Genomic DNA, 17,886 nt, shown 5'->3' with positions numbered 1-17,886 from the left:
GGACACAATGCAGATAGCCCGGTTAGCCAATGTGCGGGAGCACTGGTTGTTCGGGCTAATTGAGGTAGTATGTACATGAATGTATAGTTAAAATAGTCCGGGTAGCCATTTGATTAGATGTTCAGGACTCTTATGGCTTGGGGGTGAAAACTGTTGAGAAGCCTTTTTGTCCTAGACTTGGCACTCCGGTACCGCTTGTCATGCGGTAGTAGAGAGAACAGTCTATGACTGGGGTGGCTGGGGTCTTTTACCATTTTTATGGCCTTCCTCTGACACCGCCTGGTGTAGAGGTCCTGGATGGCAGGCAGCTTAGTCCCAGTGATGTACTGGGCCATACGCACTACCCTCTGTAGTGCCTTGCGGTGGGAGGCCGAGCAGTTGCCATACCAGGCAGTGATGTAACCAGCAAGGATGCCCTTGATGGTGCAACTGTAGAATATTTTGAGGATCTGAGGGCCCATGCCAAATCTTTTCAGTCTCCTGAGGGAGAACAGGTTTTGTCGTGCCCACTTCACAACTGTCATGGTGTGCTTGGACCATGTTAGTTTGTTGGTGATGTGGATGCCAAGGAACTTGAAGCTCTCAACCTGCTCCACTGCAGCTCCGTCGATGAGAATGGGGGCGTGCTCGGTCCTCTTTTTCCTGTAGTCCACAATCATCTCCTTAGTCTTGGTTACGTTGACGGATAGGTTGTTATTCTGGCACCACCCGGCAAGTTCTCTGACCTCCTCCCTATAGGCTGTCTCATCGTTGTAGGTAATCAGGCCTACCACTGTTGTGTCGTATGCAAACTTAATGATGGTGTTGGAGTCGTGTTCGGCCACGCAGTCGTGGGTGAACAGGGAGTACAGGAGTGGACTGAGCACGCACCCCCGAGGGGCTCCAGTGTTGAGGATCAGCGTGGCAGATGTGTTGCTACCTACCCTCACCACCTGGGGGCGGCCCGTCAGGAAGTCCAGGATTCAGTTGCAGAGGGAGGTGTTTAGTGCCAGGATCCTTAGCTTCGTGATGAGCTTTGAGGGCACTATGGTGTTGAACGCTGAGCTGTAGTCAATAAATAGCATTCTCACATAGGTGTTCCTTTTGTCCAGGTGGGAAAGGGCAGTGTGGAGTGCAATAGAGATTGCATCATCAGTGGATCTGTTGGTGCAGTATGGACGGATAGAGGGAGTGATGGTGTAGTCAGCATGCCTGGTGTAGTCAGCATGCCCGGTGTAGTCAGCATGCCCGATGTAGTTAACATGCCCGGTGTAGTCAGCATGCCCGATGTAGTTAACATGCCCGGTGTAGTCAGCATGCCTGGTGTAGTCAGAATGGGTGGTTGCTTTTTTCTATTTACTTTTATTTAGGGGTAGTCAGCATGTTAGTTTAAACAGAGCTAGGTTCCTTCTAGACGACCAGCAGAGCAGAGGTCTCCAACAGGAGCCTGGTTTGAGCCAGGACATATCCAGCTCACCACATAGCAGCAGCTAATGGGGATCCATAATAAATACAAATGCATATGTTTATGACAAAAATTATTGGCACCCTTGATAAAGATGAGCAAAAAAGACAGAATAAAATAAATCATACAAATACTGAGCTATAATTGCTAAATTATATTATTTTCTACTAAAACAATTGCTCAGAAAAAAATATTTGTTTAACAAGTAATACTTTTTTCTCTCTCAAAAAGATAGGGGTTAAAATTATTGACACCCCATTTTTCTCTCAGTAATTGTATTAGTAGAAAATAATATAATTTTCCCATGCTCGGAATTTGTATTATTTATTTTATACAGTATTTTTTTGTCATCTCTATCAAGGGTGCCAATAATTTCGGTCGTGACTGTAAATGTGAACCCCAGCACCCTTGTTGTCATGACAACGGAGAGAGAGACATAGGTTGTGTTTTAAAGGTTGTGTGAGGTTGGTTATTTTTATTGCTGGTTGCCGTTTGGTAGAAAGTCTAGGTGGAAGCATGCTAAAAAACAACCTGGAGCTCTGAGCCAACACACACACAGAGACACAGACACAGACACAGACACACAGACACACAGACACAGACACAGACAGACACACACACACACACACACACACACACACACACACACACACACACACACACACACACACACACACACACAATATTGACTCTGTGACAGTGTTATTGGCCAACTGACATAGACAGCTGGATGTAAGAGAAAAGGGCCTCTCTACCTGTGGAGACGGGAGAAAGGCAGATTGCCTGAATGTGACTTTCTCTCTAACCTAACACAAAACAGCCCAACACAAAGCTCAAGTATTTCCTGTAAGACATGAAACAACAGCTTAACAGAAACAACCGTCATTAATTAGCCAAAAACAGCCCTGCTGCCACGCCACGATTCTCCCATCACCATGGTAACGGCACACTACGCATTCCCATGTTCTATCCATCACCGTGGCGACCGATGTGTTCGCAATAAGTGAATTACACACATAGGTGGTGTGCTCACAAGCTGCAAGCATACATACGCACACGGACATCCACACACACACATTTATTGTACACTCATACACAACAAAAAAAGCACAAACATTGTAGTGTTCGTGTGTATGTATGTGTGTGTATGTATGTGTGTATGTGCTTGTGTCTGTGCATGTGTGTCTGTGCATGTGTGCCTGTGCGTGGTGTGTGGTGTGTGTGCGTGTGCTTTCTTCCTTGTGAAGACACGTTTCATGTCATCAGTTGTCAATAAAGGGGAAGATGAAAGGGGCTCCATTGTCAGCATCTACAGCTGGTTAAGCACTTTCTTCCCAATGTGCCATGACACAGATGATTATATCAACACACACACATCTGGGACTGTAAGCCAGGCCAATGGAAGACAAGCAGCTAGCACAACACAACACAACACAACACAACACAGCACAGCACAGCACAGTCAAAGATATTCATAACTAACCCAAGATAGCAGGGCTGGGCGGTATACCATATTTTACTATCTACCGGTACTGATGCGCGGACTGGTTTGGGTTTTTACTTTACCTTCTATAACGATATTTGAATGTTTGGTTTGTTAAATGTGACACGCCGTGTGTAACGTTCATTTTTATAGTTTACTCTGCTACTTGAGTCATCCCTCTCCGCTCTCTCTCTCTCTCTCAATGCCGCTTTCCACACAGACACCATTCTGTATACTTCTGGCCCTTCTTTGGACACTGTGTTAACAACCCTCCAGACGAGCTTCAATGCCATTCAACTCTACTTCCGTGGTCTCCAACTGCTCCTAAACACAAGTAAAACTAAATGCATGCTCTTCAACCGATCGCTGCCTGCACCTGCCCGCCCATCCAGCATAACTTCTCTGGATGGTTCTAACTTAGAATTTGTGGACAACTACAAATACCTAGGTGTCTGGTTAGACTGTAAACTCTCCTTCCAGACTCACATCAATCATCTCCAATCCAAAGTGAAATCTAGAATTGGCTTCCTATTTCGCAACAAAGCATCCTTCACTCATGCTGCCAAACATACCCTCGTAAAACTGACCATCCTACCAATCCTCGACTTCGGCGATGTCATTTACAAAATAGCCTCCAATACCCTACTCAACAAGCTGGATGCAGTCTATCACAGTGCCATCCGTTTTGTCACCAAACCCCCATATACAACCCACCACTGCGACCTGTATGCTCTCGTTGGCTGGCCTTCACTTCATAATCGTCGCCAAACACATTGGCTCCAGGTCATCTACAAGACCCTGCTAGGTAAAGTCCCCCCTTATCTCCGCTCACTGGTCACCATAGCAGCACCCACCTGTAGCACGCGCTCCAGCAGGTATATCTCTCTGGTCACCCCTAAAGCCAACTCCTCCTTTGGTCGTCTCTCCTTCCAGTTCTCTGCTGCCAATGACTGGAACGAACTACAAAAATCTCTGAAACTGGAAACACTTATCTCCCTCACTAGCTTTAAGCACCAGCTGTCAGAGCAGCTCACATATCACTGCACCTGTACATAGCCCATCTATAATTTAGCCCAAACTACTACCTCTTCCCCTACTGTATTTATTTATTTTATTTATTTTGCTCCTTTGCACCATATTATTTAGATTTGAACTTTGAACTTTCTTCAAACTACAAATCTACCATTCCAGTGTTTTTCTTGCTATACTTTATTTACTTTGCCACCATGGCATTTTTTTGCCTTTACCTCCCTTATCTCACATCATTTGCTCACATTGTATATAGTCTTATTTTTTTCTACTGTATTATTGACTGTATGTTGTTTACTCCATGTGTAACTCTGTGTTGTTGTATGTTGTCGAACTGCTTTGCTTTATCTTGGCCAGGTCGCAATTGTAAATGAGAACTTGTTCTCAACTTGCCTACCTGGTTAAATAAAGGTGAAATAAAATAAAAATAAAGACCTAGCCCCACACCAATGTTGATGACAACGAAGTTGTTTCCCCTTTGCTTCATAATATAAATCCACTAACATTCTATAATTACATTATTCATTTGTGTTTCTTACATCTGCAAACATCTAGTTTGTCTTTTCTTAGCAAGTTAAGCTAAATCGTGTTAGCCGCTAATGGTAATCGCTAATTAGCTGGAGAGCTAGCTAGCTAATAAATGTACTGAATAAGAGCTAATGGTGTAGGCCTAAATCAGCATGTCGTTTGTGCAACAGTATCTTCTAAATCTAAGAAGAATAAGTGAAGCATGAATATGTTGGCTATACAAAGAAACATTTAATGTAGCCTTTGGTTCCTACCCTGTAAGAATTACGCCTCCCTGTCATTTTCATTCATTGTCATGTCAACATAACACTGTATTCGAAGTGCCAACTATTATATTCTAACTAATAGAATTAGAATAATCATTCTATTTCCATGGTTCCAACAGTTCACCCAAGTGTTTTGCTCTAAATCACAAGTCAAATCGCAACATTTGGTTAAAAATAAGGCCTAGTTTTTTTGCCCATATCGTGCAGCCCGACGTAGCAGTGTGGATATTATCTCAAATGAGTGCACTGTTCTTGAACTGCACTGTTGGTTAAAGGCTTGTAAGTAAGCATTTCACGGTAAAGTCTACACTTGTTGTACTCTGTGCATGTCACAAATAAAGTTTGATTTGATATGCAGAAATTGATGGAAATGCAGGAGATGATTTTTGGTTGAATTTGAATTGAACAGTATAACAATCAGAATGGAGAAAGACCCATTGAAATCACTTAGAATGTACAGGTAAGGACCCTAGGGTCACGTACTACTCATAAAGCAAATTTAGAACTTTTACTATTCAAAAACATCAAATACTGTCATACTGTCCAAAAAATAATAATACAGTGATATGATATTTTGGCCATATTGCCCAGCCCTACAAGATAATTAATCTGTGGCGTTTACCATGGGAGCAAATGAAGCATAGTGGGCAGAACAAGCAAGGAGGTAGTCAAAACCAGATCTTACTGGCGCGTTGTAGCACGAATTTCCATATTTCTGTTAGCAACGCCTCCTCTGTGAAGTGCGGGTGTACACAAACTCAGTTTGACCTTTGCACTCCTGCTAAACAATTAGTTATTTTTTTACTTTGGCAAAGTGTCAAGTCTATAAAACGTAGTGCAATGTGTTCATAATAGATTATCGTTTTGGGAACAGAAAAATGTATTGAGATCAGATGTTTCATCGATGTCGGCCCAGTTTCACCTAGTTTCATCCTCTCCCACTACTGGACTTCCTCTCACGAGTTTTTTAATATTTTTATTTAACATTTATTTCACTACATTTACATTTACGTCATTTAGCAGACGCTCTTATCCAGAGCGACTTACAAAATGGTGCATTCACCTTATGATATCCAGTGGAACAAACACTTTACAATAGTACATCTATATATACTGCTCAAAAAAATAAAGGGAACACTTAAACAACACAATGTAACTCCAAGTCAATCACACTTCTGTGAAATCAAACTGTCCACTTAGGAAGCAACACTGATTGACAATAAATTTCACATGCTGTTGTGCAAATGGAATAGACAACAGGTGGAAATTATAGGCAATTAGCAAGACACCCCCAATAAAGGAGTGGTTCTGCAGGTGGTAACCACAGACCACGTCTCAGTTCCTATGCTTCCTGGCTGATGTTTTGGTCACTTTTGAATGCTGGCGGTGCTTTCACTCTAGTGGTAGCATGAGACGGAGTCTACAACCCACACAAGTGGCTCAGGTAGTGCAGCTTATCCAGGATGGCACATCAATGCGAGCTGTGGCAAGAAGGTTTGCTGTGTCTGTCAGCGTAGTGTCCAGAGCATGGAGGCGCTACCAGGAGACAGGCCAGTACATCAGGAGACGTGGAGGAGGCCGTAGGAGGGCAACAACCCAGCAGCAGGACCGCTACCTCCGCCTTTGTGCAAGGAGGAGCATTGCCCGAGCCCTGCAAAATGACCTCCAGCAGGCCACAAATGTGCATGTGTCTGCTCAAACGGTCAGAAACAGACTCCATGAGGGTGGTATGAGGGCCAGACGTCCACAGGTGGGGGTTGTGCTTACAGCCCAACACCGTGCAGGACGTTTGGCATTTGCCAGAGAACTCCAAGATTGGCAAATTCGCCACTGGCGCCCTGTGCTCTTCACAGATGAAAGCAGGTTCACACTGAGCACATGTGACAGACGTGACAGTCTGGAGACGCCGTGGAGAACGTTCTGCTGCCTGCAACATCCTCCAGCATGACCGGGTTTGGCGGTGGGTCAGTCATGGTGTGGGGTGGCATTTCTTTGGGGGTCCGCACAGCCCTCCATGTGCTCGCCAGAGGTAGCCTGACTGCCATTAGGTACCGAGATGAGATCCTCAGACCCCTTGTGAGACCATATGCTGGTGCGGTTGGCCCTGGGTTCATCCTAATGCAAGACAATGCTAGACCTCATGTGGCTGGAGTGTGTCAGCAGTTCCTGCAAGAGGAAGGCATTGATGCTATGGACTGGTCCACCCGTTCCCCAGACCTGAATCCAATTGAGCACATCTGGGACATCATGTCTCGCTCCATCCACCAACGCCACGTTGCACCACAGACTGTCCAGGAGTTGGCGGATGCTTTAGTCCAGGTCTGCGAGGAGATCCCTCAGGAGACCATCCGCCACCTCATCAGGAGCATGCCCAGGCGTTGTAGGGAGGTTATACAGGCACATGGAGGCCACACACACTACTGAGCCTCATTTTGACTTGTTTTAAGGACATTACATCAAAGTTGGATGAGCCTGTAGTGTGGTTTTACACTTTAATTTTGAGTGTGACTCCAAATCCAGACCTCCATGGGTTGATAAATTGGATTTCCATTGATTATTTTTGTGTGATTTTGTTGTCAGCACATTCAACTATGTAAAGAAAAAAGTATTTAATAAGATTATTTAATTCATTCAGATCAATGATGTGTTATTTTAGTGTTCCCTTTATTTTTTTGAGAAGTGTATTTTTTTTTTGGGGGGGGGGGTGGGGGGGTTAGAAGGATTACTTAATCCTATCCCAGGTATTCCTTAAAGAGGTGGGGTTTCAGGTGTCTCCGGAAGGTGACACCTGAACAATGACGGCCTACCAAAAGGCAAAAGACCTCCTGCGGGGACGGGGGCTGGGATTGAAAAAAGTATTATAAAAAAAAACATAATATAGGACAAAACACACATCACGACGAGAGAGACAACACAACACTGCATAAAGAGAGACCTAAGACAACAACATAGCAAGGCAGCAACACATGACAACACAGCATGGTAGCAACACAACATGGTAGAGGCACAAAACATGGTACAAACATTATTGGGCACAGACAACAGCACAAAGGGCAAGAAGGTAGAGACAACAATACATCATGCAAAGCAGCCACAACTGTGAGTAAGAGCGTCTATGATTGAGTCTTTGAATGAAAAGATTGAGATAAAACTGTCCAGTTTGAGTGTTTCTTGAAGCTCATTCCAGTCGCTAGTTGCAGCTTGTTCCAGTCGCTAGCTGCAGCGAAATGAAAAGATGAGCGACCCAGGGATGTGTTTGCTTTGGGGACCTTTAGCAGAATGTGACTGGCAGAACAGGTGTTGTATGTGGAGGATGAGTGCTGCAGTAGATATCTCAGATAGGGGGGGAGTGAGGCCTAAGAGGGTTTTAAAAATAAGCATCAACCAGTGGGTCTTACGAAGGGTATACAGAGATGACCAGTTTACAGAGGAGTATAGAGTGCAGTGATGTGTCCTATAAGGAGCATTGGTGGCAAAGCTAATGGACGAATGGTAAAGAACATCTAGCCGCTCGAGAGCACCCTTACCTGCCGATCTATTAATTATGTCTCCGTAATCTAGCATGGGTAGAATGGTAATCTGAATCAGGGTTAGTTTGGCAGCTGGGGTGAAAGAGGACTGATTACGATAGAGGAAACCAAGTCTAGATTTAACTATACCCTGCAGCTTTGATATGTGCTGAGAGAAGAGCAGTGTACCGTCTAGCCATACTCCCAAGTACTTGTATGAGGTGACTACCTCAAGCTCTAAACTCTCAGAGGTAGTAATCACACCTGTGGAGAGAGGCGCATTCTTCTTACCAAACCACATGACCTTTGTTTTGGAGGTGTTCAGAACAAGGGTAAGGGTAGTGAAAGCTTGTTGGACACTAAGAAAGCTTTCTTGTAGAGCATTTAACACAAAATCTGGGGAGGGGCCAGCTGAGTATAAGACTGTATCATCTGCATATAAATGGATGAGAGAGCTTCCTACTGCCTGAGCTATGTTGTTGATGTAAATTGAGAAGAGCGTGGGGCCTAGGATTGAGCCTTGGGGTACTCCCTTGGTGACAAGCAGTGGCTGAGACAGCAGATTTTCTGACTTTATACACTGCACTCTTTGAGAGAGGTAGTTAGCAAACCCGGCCAAAGTCCCCTCAGAGACACCAATATTCCTTAGCCAGCCCACAAGAATGGAATGGTCTACCGTGTCAAAAGCTTTGGCCAAGTCAATAAAAATAGCAGCATAATATTGCTTAGAATCAAGGGCAATGATGACATCATTGAGGACCTTTAAGGTTGCGGTGACATATCCATAACCTGAGCGGAAACCAGATTGCATACCAGAGAGAATACTATAGACATCAAGAAAGCCAGTCAGTTGATTATTGACAAGTTTTTCTAACACTTTTGACAAACAGGGCAAAACAGAAATAGGCCTTTAACAGTTAGGATCAGCTTGATCTCCCCCTTTAAATAAAGCATAAACCGTGACTGCCTTCCAAGTAATGGGAACCTCCCCAGAAAGGAGAGAGAGGTTAAAAAGGTTGGAAATAGGCTTGGCGGTGATAGGGGTAGCAACCTTAAAGAAGAACAGGTCCAAACCATCTGACCCAGATGGTTTGTTTGGGGTCAAGTTTCAGTAGCTCCTCTAGTACCTCGGACTCAGTGACTACCTGCAGGGAGAAACTCTGTAGCGGGGCAGGGGAAAAAGAGGGAGAAGCATCGGGGATAGTTGCATTAGAAGGGGTGGGAGATGAGGAAATGTTGGACGGGCAAGTAGGCATGGCTGAGTCAAATAGGAATCCTGACTTAATGAAGTGGTGATTAAAGAGCTCAGCCATATGCTTCTTGTCAGTAACAACCACATCATCAACTTTAAGGGACATGGGCAGCTGTGAGAATGAGGGTTTATTCTCCAGGTCTTTAACCGTTTTCCAGAACTTCTTGGGGTTAGACCCACAGAGAGAGAACTGCTCCTTAATGTAACTAACTTTTCCCTTCCGGATAGCCTGAATGCACTTATTTCTCATTTGCCTGAACGAGAGCCATTCTTGAGGTGCAGTAACACTGGAAGATCACGATCAAACCAGGGGCTGAACCTGTTTTAAATTCTCATTTTCTTTATGGGGGCGTGTTTGTTAACAACACCACTGAAAATATCAAAAAAGAAGGTTCAAGCGTCTTCGACAGAGGGGATCAAGCTGATTCTATATCATTTTACAGAGGCCAGTTCATGAAGGAAGGCTTGCTCATTAAAGTGTTTTAGCCTGTTTGGGATAGGGGGCAGTATTGAGAATTTTGGAAAAAATATGTGCCCATTTTTAACTGCCTCCTACACCAACTCAGAAGCTAGAATATGCATATTATTGTTCAGGTTTGGATAGAAAACACTCTGAATTTTCTAAAACTGTTTGAATGGTGTCTGTGAGTATAACAGAACTCCGATGGCAGGCAAAAACCTGACAAGGTTTCAAGCAGGAAGTACCCTGTCTGACAAGGAGTCGTGCGTCTTGCATCTGTTTATTGAAAAGTAAGGATCTTAGCTGTAACGTGACAATTCCCAGGGCTCCGATAGGCTCTCAGAACCCGGGAAATAACTGAAGGTTAACGAGGCAGCCTCAGGCTGAAACACATTATCGGCTTTGGCAAGTGGCGGCTCAGAGGACCTTTGAATGAGGCGCGTGCACGATTCGCTCCTGAGGAGAAATTTTATTCGGCTGTTTAGGCTCAATGCATATTCCGGTCGGAATATTATCACTTTTCTACGAGATAAATGGCATAAAAATTGGTTTTAAACAGCGGTTGACATGCTTCGAAGTACGGTAATGGAATATTTAGACATTTTTTGTCACGCCAATGCGCCATGCTCGAGACCGTGATGTAGCATTCTGATAGTGTCTAGAACTCACGAACAAAACGTCGCTGTTTGGATATAACGATGGATTATTTGGGACCAAACCAACATTTGTTATTGAAGTAGAAGTCCTGGCAGTGTATTCTGACGAAGAACAAGCAAGGTAAGAACATTTTTCTTATAGGAAATGTGATTTTGGTGGAGGCTGACCTGCGTGTGTGTCTAAATAGCTAGCCCTGTGATGCCGGGCTATGTACTTAGATTATTGCAAAATGTGCTTCATCCGAAAAGCTATTTTAAAATCGGACATATCGAGTGCATAGAGGAGTAATGTATCTATAATTCTTAAAATAATTGTTATGCTTTTTGTGAACGTTTATCGTGAGTAATTTAGCAAACTGTTAGTAAATTCCCCGGAAGTTTGCGGGGGTTATGCTTTTTCTGAACGTCACATGCTAATGTAAAAAGCTGTTTTTTGATATAAATATGAACTTGATTGAACAGACATGCATGTATTGTATAACACAATGTCCTAGGTGTGTCATCTGATGAAGATCATAAAAGGTTAGTGCTGCATTTAGCTGTGGTTTGGGTTTATGTGACATGATATGCTAGCTTGAAAAATGGGTGTCTGATTATTTCTGGCTGGGCACTCTGCTGACATAATCTAATGTTTTGCTTTCGTTGTAAAGCCTTTTTGAAATCGGACAGTGGGGTTAGATTAACGAGATTCTTGTCTTTAAATAGCTGTAAAATAGTCATATGTTTGAGAAATTGAAGTAATAGTATTTCTAACGATTCAAAAATCGCGCCACTGGATTTCAGTGGCTGTTACGTAGGTGGGACGAGTTCGTCCCACATGCGCCAGAGAGGTTAGCACGCGTCTATGACAAATCAGGACAGGTCGTTTCACTGAGCAGCCATTATGAACACAGGCTGTAAAACAGTGATCACAAGGTCATTACAGAAAACACCAGACTGATACCTATCAGGATTATTTGTGAGCATAATAACAAGAAAAGTAGCCTTTTCTGGGTGTTTGGAGTCATACCTTGTGGGATTTGTAATAATCTGAGAAAGATTTAGGGAGTCCCATTGCTTCAGGACTTGGACACTAAAATATTTGGTGTTGGATCCTGGACTTCCTGACGGGCTGCCCCCAGGTGGTGAGGGTAGGTAGCAACACATCTGCCACGCTGATCCTCAACACTGGAGCCCCTCAGGGGTGCGTGCTCAGTCCCCTCCTGTATTCCCTGTTCACCCACGACTGCATGGCCAGGCACGACTCCAACACCATCATTAATTTTGCAGACAACACAACAGTGGTAGGCCTGATCACCGGCAACGACGAGACAGCCTATAGGGAGGTCAGAGACCTGGCCGGGTGGTGCCAGAATAACAACCTCTCCATCAACGTAACCAAGACTAAGGAGATGATTGTGGACTACTGGAAAAGGAGGACCGAGCACGCCCCCATTCTCATCGACGGGGCTGTAGTGGAGCAGGTTGAGAGCTTCAAGTTCCTTGGTGTCCACATCACCAACAAATTAGAATGGTCCAAACACACCAAGAAGGTCATGAAGAGGGCACAATAAAGCCTATTCCCCCTCGGGAAACTAAAAAGATTTGGCATGGGTCCTGAGATCCTCAAAAGGTTCTACAGCTGCAACATCGAGAGCATCCTGACTGGTTGCGTCACTGCCTGGTACGGCAATTGCTCGGCCTCCGACCGCAAGGCACTACAGAGGATAGTGCTTACGGCCCAGTACATCACTGGGGCTAAGCTGCCTGCCAACCAGGACTTCTACACCAGGCGGTGTCAGAGGAAGTCCCTAAAAACTGTCAAAGACTCCAGCCACCCCAGTCATAGACTGTTCTCTCTACTACCGCATAGCAAGCGGTACCGGAGTGCCAAGTCTAGTACAAAAAGGCTTCTCAACAGTTTTTAGCCCCAAGCCATAAGACTCCTGAACAGGTAATCAAATGGCTACCCGGACTATTTGCATTGTGTTCCCCGCCCCCCATCCCCTCCTTTACGCTGCTGCTACTCTGTTTATCATATATTCATAGTCACTTTAAACTATACATTCATGTGGTGGCGGCAGGTAGCCTAGTGGTTAGAGCGTTGGACTGGTAACTGAAAGGTTGCAAGATTGAATCCCCGAGCTGACAAGGTAAAAATCTGTTGTTCTGCTCCTGAACAAGGCAGTTAACCCACTGTTCTTGGCCATCATTGAAAATAAGAATATGTTCTTAACTGACTTGCCTAGTTAAATAAAGTTACAATTTAAATTAAATGTACATACTAACTTATTGGCCCGACCAACCAGTGCTTCCGCACATTGGCTAACCGGGCTACCTGCATTGTGTCCCACCCACCAACCCCTCTTTAACGCTACGGCTACTCTCTGTTCATCATATATGCATAGTCACTTTAACCATATCTACATGTACATACTACCTCAATCAGCCTGACTAACCGGTTTCTGTATGTAGCCTCGCTACTTTTATAGCCTCACTACTGTATATAGCCTCGCTACTGTTATAGCCTCTCTACTGTTATAGCCTCGCTACTGTATATAGCCTCTCTACTGTATATAGCCTCTACTGTATATAGCCTCTCTACTGTATATAGCCTCTCTACTGTATATAGCCTCTCTACTGTATATAACCTCACTACTGTATATAGCCTCTCTAGTGTATATAGCCTCTCTACTGTATATAGCCTCTCTACTGTATATAACCTCACTACTGTATATAGCCTCTCTAGTGTATATAGCCTCTCTACTGTATATAGCCTCTCTACTGTATATAGCCTATCTACTGTATATAGCCTCACTACTGTATATAGCCTCACTACTGTATATAGCCTCTCTACTGTATATAGCTTCTCTACTGTATATAGCCTCTCTACTGTATATAACCTCACTACTGTATATAGCCTCTCTACTGTATATAGCCTCTCTACTGTATATAACCTCACTACTGTATATAGCCTCTCTACTGTATATAGCCTCTCTACTGTATATAGCCTCTCTACTGTATATAGCCTCTCTACTGTATATAGCCTCACTACTGTTATAGCCTCTACTGTATATAGCCTCTCTACTGTATATAGCCTCTCTACTGTTATATCCTCTCTACTGTATATAGCCTCTCTACTGTATGTAGCCTCTCTACTGTATATAGCCTCTCTACTGTATATAGCCTCACTACTGTATATAGCCTCTCTACTGTATATAGCCTCTCTACTGTTATAGCCTCTCTACTGTATATAGCCTCTCTACTGTATATAGCCTCTCTACTGTATATAGCCTCTCTACTGTATATAGTCTCTCTACTGTATATAGCCTCGCTACTGTATACAGCCTCTCTACTGTATACAGCCTCTCTACTGTATATAGCCTCTCTACTGTATATAGCCTCTCTACTGTATATAGCCTCTCTACTGTATATAGCCTCACTACTTTTATAGCCTCTCTACTGTATATAGCCTCACTACTGTATATAGCCTCTCTACTGTATATAGCCTCTCTACTGTATATAACCTCACTACTGTATATAACCTCACTACTGTATATAGCCTCTCTACTGTATATAGCCTCTCTACTGTATATAGCCTCACTACTTTTATAGCCTCTCTACTGTATATAGCCTCACTACTGTATATAGCCTCTCTACTGTATATAGCCTCTCTACTGTATATAACCTCACTACTGTATATAACCTCACTACTGTATATAGCCTCTACTGTATATAGCCTATCTACTGTATATAGCCTCTCTACTGTATATAGCCTCACTACTGTATATAACCTCACTACTGTATATAACCTCACTACTGTATATAGCCTCTCTACTGTACATAGCCTCTCTACTGTATATAGCCTCTCTACTGTATATAGCCTCACTACTGTATATAGCCTCACTACTGTATATAGCCTCTCTACTGTATATAGCCTCGCTACTGTATATAGCCTCGCTACTGTATATAGCCTCTCTACTGTATATAGCCTGACTACTGTATATAGCCTCACTACTGTATATAGCCTCTCTACTGTATATAGCCTCTACTGTATATAGCCTCACTACTGTATATAGCCTCACTACTGTATATAGCCTCTCTACTGTATATAGCCTCTCTACTGTATATAGCCTCTCTACTGTATGTAGCCTCTCTACTGTATATAGCCTCACTACTGTATATAGCCTCTCTACTGTATATAGCCTCTCTACTGTATATAGCCTCTACTGTATATAGCCTCTCTACTGTATATAGCCTCTCTACTGTATATAGCCTCTCTACTGTATATAGGCTCTACTGTATATAGCCTCTCTACTGTATATAGCCTCACTACTGTATATAGCCTCACTACTGTATATAGCCTCTCTACTGTATGTAGCCTCTCTACTGTATATAGCCTCTCTACTGTATATAGCCTCTCTACTGTATATAGCCTCTACTGTATATAGCCTCTACTGTATATAGCCTCACTACTGTATATAGCCTCTCTACTGTATATAGCCTCTCTACTGTATATAGCCTCTCTACTGTATATAGCCTCTCTACTGTATGTAGCCTCTCTACTGTATGTAGCCTCTCTACTGTATATAGCCTCTCTACTGTATATAGCCTCTCTACTGTATATAGCCTCTCTACTGTATGTAGCCTCTCTACTGTATATAGCCTCACTACTGTATATAGCCTCTCTACTGTATATAGCCTCTCTACTGTATATAGCCTCTACTGTATATAGCCTCTCTACTGTATATAGCCTCTCTACTGTATATAGCCTCTCTACTGTATATAGGCTCTACTGTATATAGCCTCTCTACTGTATATAGCCTCACTACTGTATATAGCCTCACTACTGTATATAGCCTCTCTACTGTATACAGCCTCTCTACTGTATGTAGCCTCTCTACTGTATATAGCCTCTCTACTGTATATAGCCTCTACTGTATATAGCCTCTACTGTATATAGCCTCACTACTGTATATAACCTCACTACTGTATATAGCCTCTCTACTGTTATAGCCTCTCTACTGTTATAGCCTCTCTACTGTATATAGCCTCTACTGTATATAGCCTCACTACTGTTATTTTTCACTGTCTTTTTACTGTTGTTTTATTTCTTTACCTACCCATTGTTCACCTAATTCCTTTTTTGCCCTATTGGTTAGAGCCTGTAAGTAAGCACTTCACTGTAAGGTCTACACCTGATGTATTCGGCGCACGTGACAAATAAACTTTGATTTGATTTGATGAGAAAACGCTCTAAAAGGATTCTTCAGCATTATAGCCCCTGTGACACTGTGTTACCCCTTCTGTCTGTGGAACATCACAGCTAACACAGCACAGCACAGCACAGCACATAACACAACACAGCACAAAACAGCTAGCACAACACAATAGCACAACACAGCACCGCAATGATTAGCTTACAGATGCTTTAAATTATAGGTGTAAACCACATTTAAATTTGAATGAGAAGAGAGACAGAGACAGAGTAGGAGAGGGTGAAAAGGGAGAGAAAGAAAGGGAGGGAGAGAGAGAAAGAGAGAGAGGGGGAGTGAAAAGGGAGAGAGAAAATAAGACAGAAAAAGAAAGTCAGGGAGAAAGTGCCCCCCTCCCCGTGCCAAGCGAAGACTCACCTTGATGGATTTGCTGTCCGGCGTTAACACCTCCTCTGACAGCTCCATCATCTTCAGGGCCATGAGTGCGATTGGCTTGGCATGGCTGTCAATCTTCTGGTGGAGCCCGCCCGCAACACAGTAGGCGTCGCCTATAGTCTCAATCTACATGGGGATTGGAGGAGACTCCATGAAGCCATGAGCATTTCAGTTGATTTGATTTCAGTATTTTCATCAAATTTAAACATTTTCATAATAAAAAATTATAAAACAAGTAAAAAAAACACTCAAAAGCTGTACCTGACAACAAGAAACACAACTCTCATTTTCAGCCAGTCACAGTCATTTATCCAAAGTAACCATGACAATGGGAACATAAGGTTCTCTCTCTCTCTCCTCACATGGAGCAGGAAAAGAGAGAGGGAGAAAGGTGAAAGTGGAAACAAGAGAAAATGGTAGTAGAAAGAGAGAAGGGGAAGAGTCAAGTAAAAAAGTGGAAGGGTGAAGAGAGAGGAAGGGAAAGAAAAATTGTCTGTATCTCTGCTGGATCAAACCCTAGCGAAGGACGAGCTGATGTAGTGATGGAGGGATGGATAGAGGGAGTGATGGTTGTTAATGGATGGATAGAGGGAGTGATGGTTGTTAATGGACGGATAGAGGGAGTGATGGTTGTTAATGGACGGATAGAGGGAGTGATGGTTGTTAATGGACGGATAGAGGGAGTGATGGTTGTTAATGGACGAATAGAGGGAGTGATGGTTGTTAATGGACGGATAGAGGGAGTGATGGTTGTTAATGGACGGATAGAGGGAGTGATGGTTGTTAATGGATGGATAGAGGGAGTGATGGTTGTTAATGGACGAATAGAGGGAGTGATGGTTGTTAATGGACGGATAGAGGGAGTGATGGTTGTTAATGGACGGATAGAGGGAGTGATGGTTGTTAATGGACGGATAGAGGGAGTGATGGTTGTTAATGGATGGATGGTTGTTAATGGACGGATAGAGGGAGTGATGGTTGTTAATGGATGGATAGAGGGAGTGATGGTTGTTAATGGACGGATAGAGGGAGTGATGGTTGTTAATGGACGGATAGAAGGAGTGATGGTTGTTAATGGATGGATGGTTGTTAATGGATGGATGGTTGTTAATGGATGGATAGAGGGAGTGATGGTTGTTAATGGACGGATAGAGGGAGTGATGGTTGTTAATGGATGGATGGTTGTTAATGGACGGATAGAGGGAGTGATGGTTGTTAATGGACGGATAGAGGGAGTGATGGTTGTTAATGGACGGATAGAGGGAGTGATGGTTGTTAATGGACGGATAGAGGGAGTGATGGTTGTTAATGGACGGATAGAGGGAGTGATGGTTGTTAATGGACGGATAGAGGGAGTGATGGTTGTTAATGGACGGATAGAGGGAGTGATGGTTGTTAATGGACGGATAGAGGGAGTGATGGTTGTTAATGGATGGATAGAGGGAGTGATGGTTGTTAATGGATGGATAGAGGGAGTGATGGTTGTTAATGGATGGATAGAGGGAGTGATGGTTGTTAATGGACGGATAGAGGGAGTGATGGTTGTTAATGGATGGATAGAGGGAGTGATGGTTGTTAATGGACGCACTGGGCCTTGCTGTAATGCCACTCTGTCAGGCAGCCAGTACT

At 43.5% G+C, this 17,886-nt stretch overlaps 1 protein-coding gene across 1 annotated transcript in view; it reads right to left on the bottom strand.

Annotated features, from left to right (window-relative positions):
- Positions 1 to 17,886, bottom strand: part of gucy1a2 (guanylate cyclase 1, soluble, alpha 2) — a 56,036-nt gene that overhangs the window by 16,779 nt on the left and 21,371 nt on the right. The window contains exon 5 of the mRNA XM_029716104.1: positions 16,240 to 16,383. Within this exon, the coding sequence (XP_029571964.1) occupies positions 16,240 to 16,383 (144 nt within the window). The remainder of the gene's footprint in view (positions 1 to 16,239; positions 16,384 to 17,886) is intronic.

This window comes from Salmo trutta, chromosome 26 (assembly GCF_901001165.1).
Source record: "Salmo trutta chromosome 26, fSalTru1.1, whole genome shotgun sequence".
Classification (NCBI taxonomy): Eukaryota; Metazoa; Chordata; class Actinopteri; order Salmoniformes; family Salmonidae; genus Salmo; species Salmo trutta.
Note: the sequence above shows the minus strand (reverse complement) of the source record. Positions and strands in the feature narration are given on the sequence as shown.